General features: G+C 36.5%; 1 protein-coding gene across 1 annotated transcript; it reads right to left on the bottom strand.

Annotated features, from left to right (window-relative positions):
* Positions 1–571: 571 nt before the first annotated feature.
* Positions 572–988, bottom strand: LOC132650782 (zinc finger protein ZFP2-like; the record flags this gene model as incomplete). Its single annotated transcript, XM_060376101.1, has 1 exon — positions 572–988. A coding segment is annotated over one exon (417 nt), but the record flags the coding sequence as incomplete, so codon positions are not given.
* Positions 989–1,256: the final 268 nt, after the last annotated feature.

The raw sequence follows: 1,256 nt of genomic DNA, 5'->3' as shown, positions 1-1,256 counted from the left end.
GAAGATGATTTTGATGTGCAAAAGTTTATTCACATTGGATGCAGTCAGACAGCTTCTTTACATTATGTGTTCTTTTATGTATTAAGAGATGTTACATGCAAAGGCTTTGCCACATAGTTGAATTCATATGGTTTCCTTCCAGAATGTGTTGTTGTCTTAGGAGATGACTGTTACATGCAAAGGTTTTATCACACTAATTACAATCACCAGGCTTCTCTCCACTGTGTGTTTTTTCATGTTTTCGGAGACTACTCTGTTGTGCAAGGGCTTTATCATGTTGAGTATACGTATAAGGTTTCTTTCCAGTATGTCTTCTTTTATGTCATATGAGTTTACTATTTTCTGCAAAGGCTTTACCACACTGGTTACATTCATAAGGTTTCTCTCCACTGTGTGTTCTTTTGTGGCTTAAGAGAGTCCTGTTTTCTGCAAAGGCTTTACCACACTGGTTACATTCATAAGGTTTCTCTCCAGTGTGTGTTCTTTTATGGCTTGAGAGAGTACTGCTTTGTGCAAAGGCTTTACCACATTGGTTACATTCATATGGTTTCTCTCCAGTGTGTGTTCTTTTATGTCTTATGAGATGACTGTTTTGTGCAAAGGCTTTATCACACTGGTTACATTCGTAAGGTTTCTCTCCAGTGTGTGTTCTTTTATGCCGTATGAGAGTATGGTTTTGTGCAAAGGCTTTACCACACTGGTTACATTCATAAGGTTTCTCTTCAGTATGTGTTCTTTTATGGCTTAAGAGATGACTGTTTTGTGCAAAGGCTTTATCACACTGGTTACATTCGTAAGGTTTCTCTCCAGTGTGTGTTCTTTTATGCCGTATGAGAGTACTGTTTTTTGCACAGGCTTTACCACACTCATTACATTTATAAGGTTTCTCTCCAGTGTGTGTTCGTTTATGCCACAGGAGATGACTGATTTTTGCAAAGGCTTTACCACATTGATTACATTTGTAAGACTTCTCTCCTGTGTGTGTTCTTTTATGCCATAGGAGAACAGTGATATAGGAGAAGGCTTTACCACATAGAGTGCATTTAAAGGGTTTCTCACCAGTATGACTGTATTCATGCCTGCAAAGAAAATTGGCACATGTGAAAGATTTACCACAGTGATTTCATTACACTAAGAAATATATTTATCTATATGAATTAATTTCATAATTTGGTCTAATGGTAAAGAAGAATCAAATTTTAAAGTTTTATTACTTCATTACTTTCATGGTATTCGCCTTCATTATGGGTATTTTT

Source organism: Meriones unguiculatus (genome assembly GCF_030254825.1).
Source record: "Meriones unguiculatus strain TT.TT164.6M chromosome 13 unlocalized genomic scaffold, Bangor_MerUng_6.1 Chr13_unordered_Scaffold_33, whole genome shotgun sequence".
NCBI classification, from domain to species: domain Eukaryota; kingdom Metazoa; phylum Chordata; class Mammalia; order Rodentia; family Muridae; genus Meriones; species Meriones unguiculatus.
Note: the sequence above shows the minus strand (reverse complement) of the source record. Positions and strands in the feature narration are given on the sequence as shown.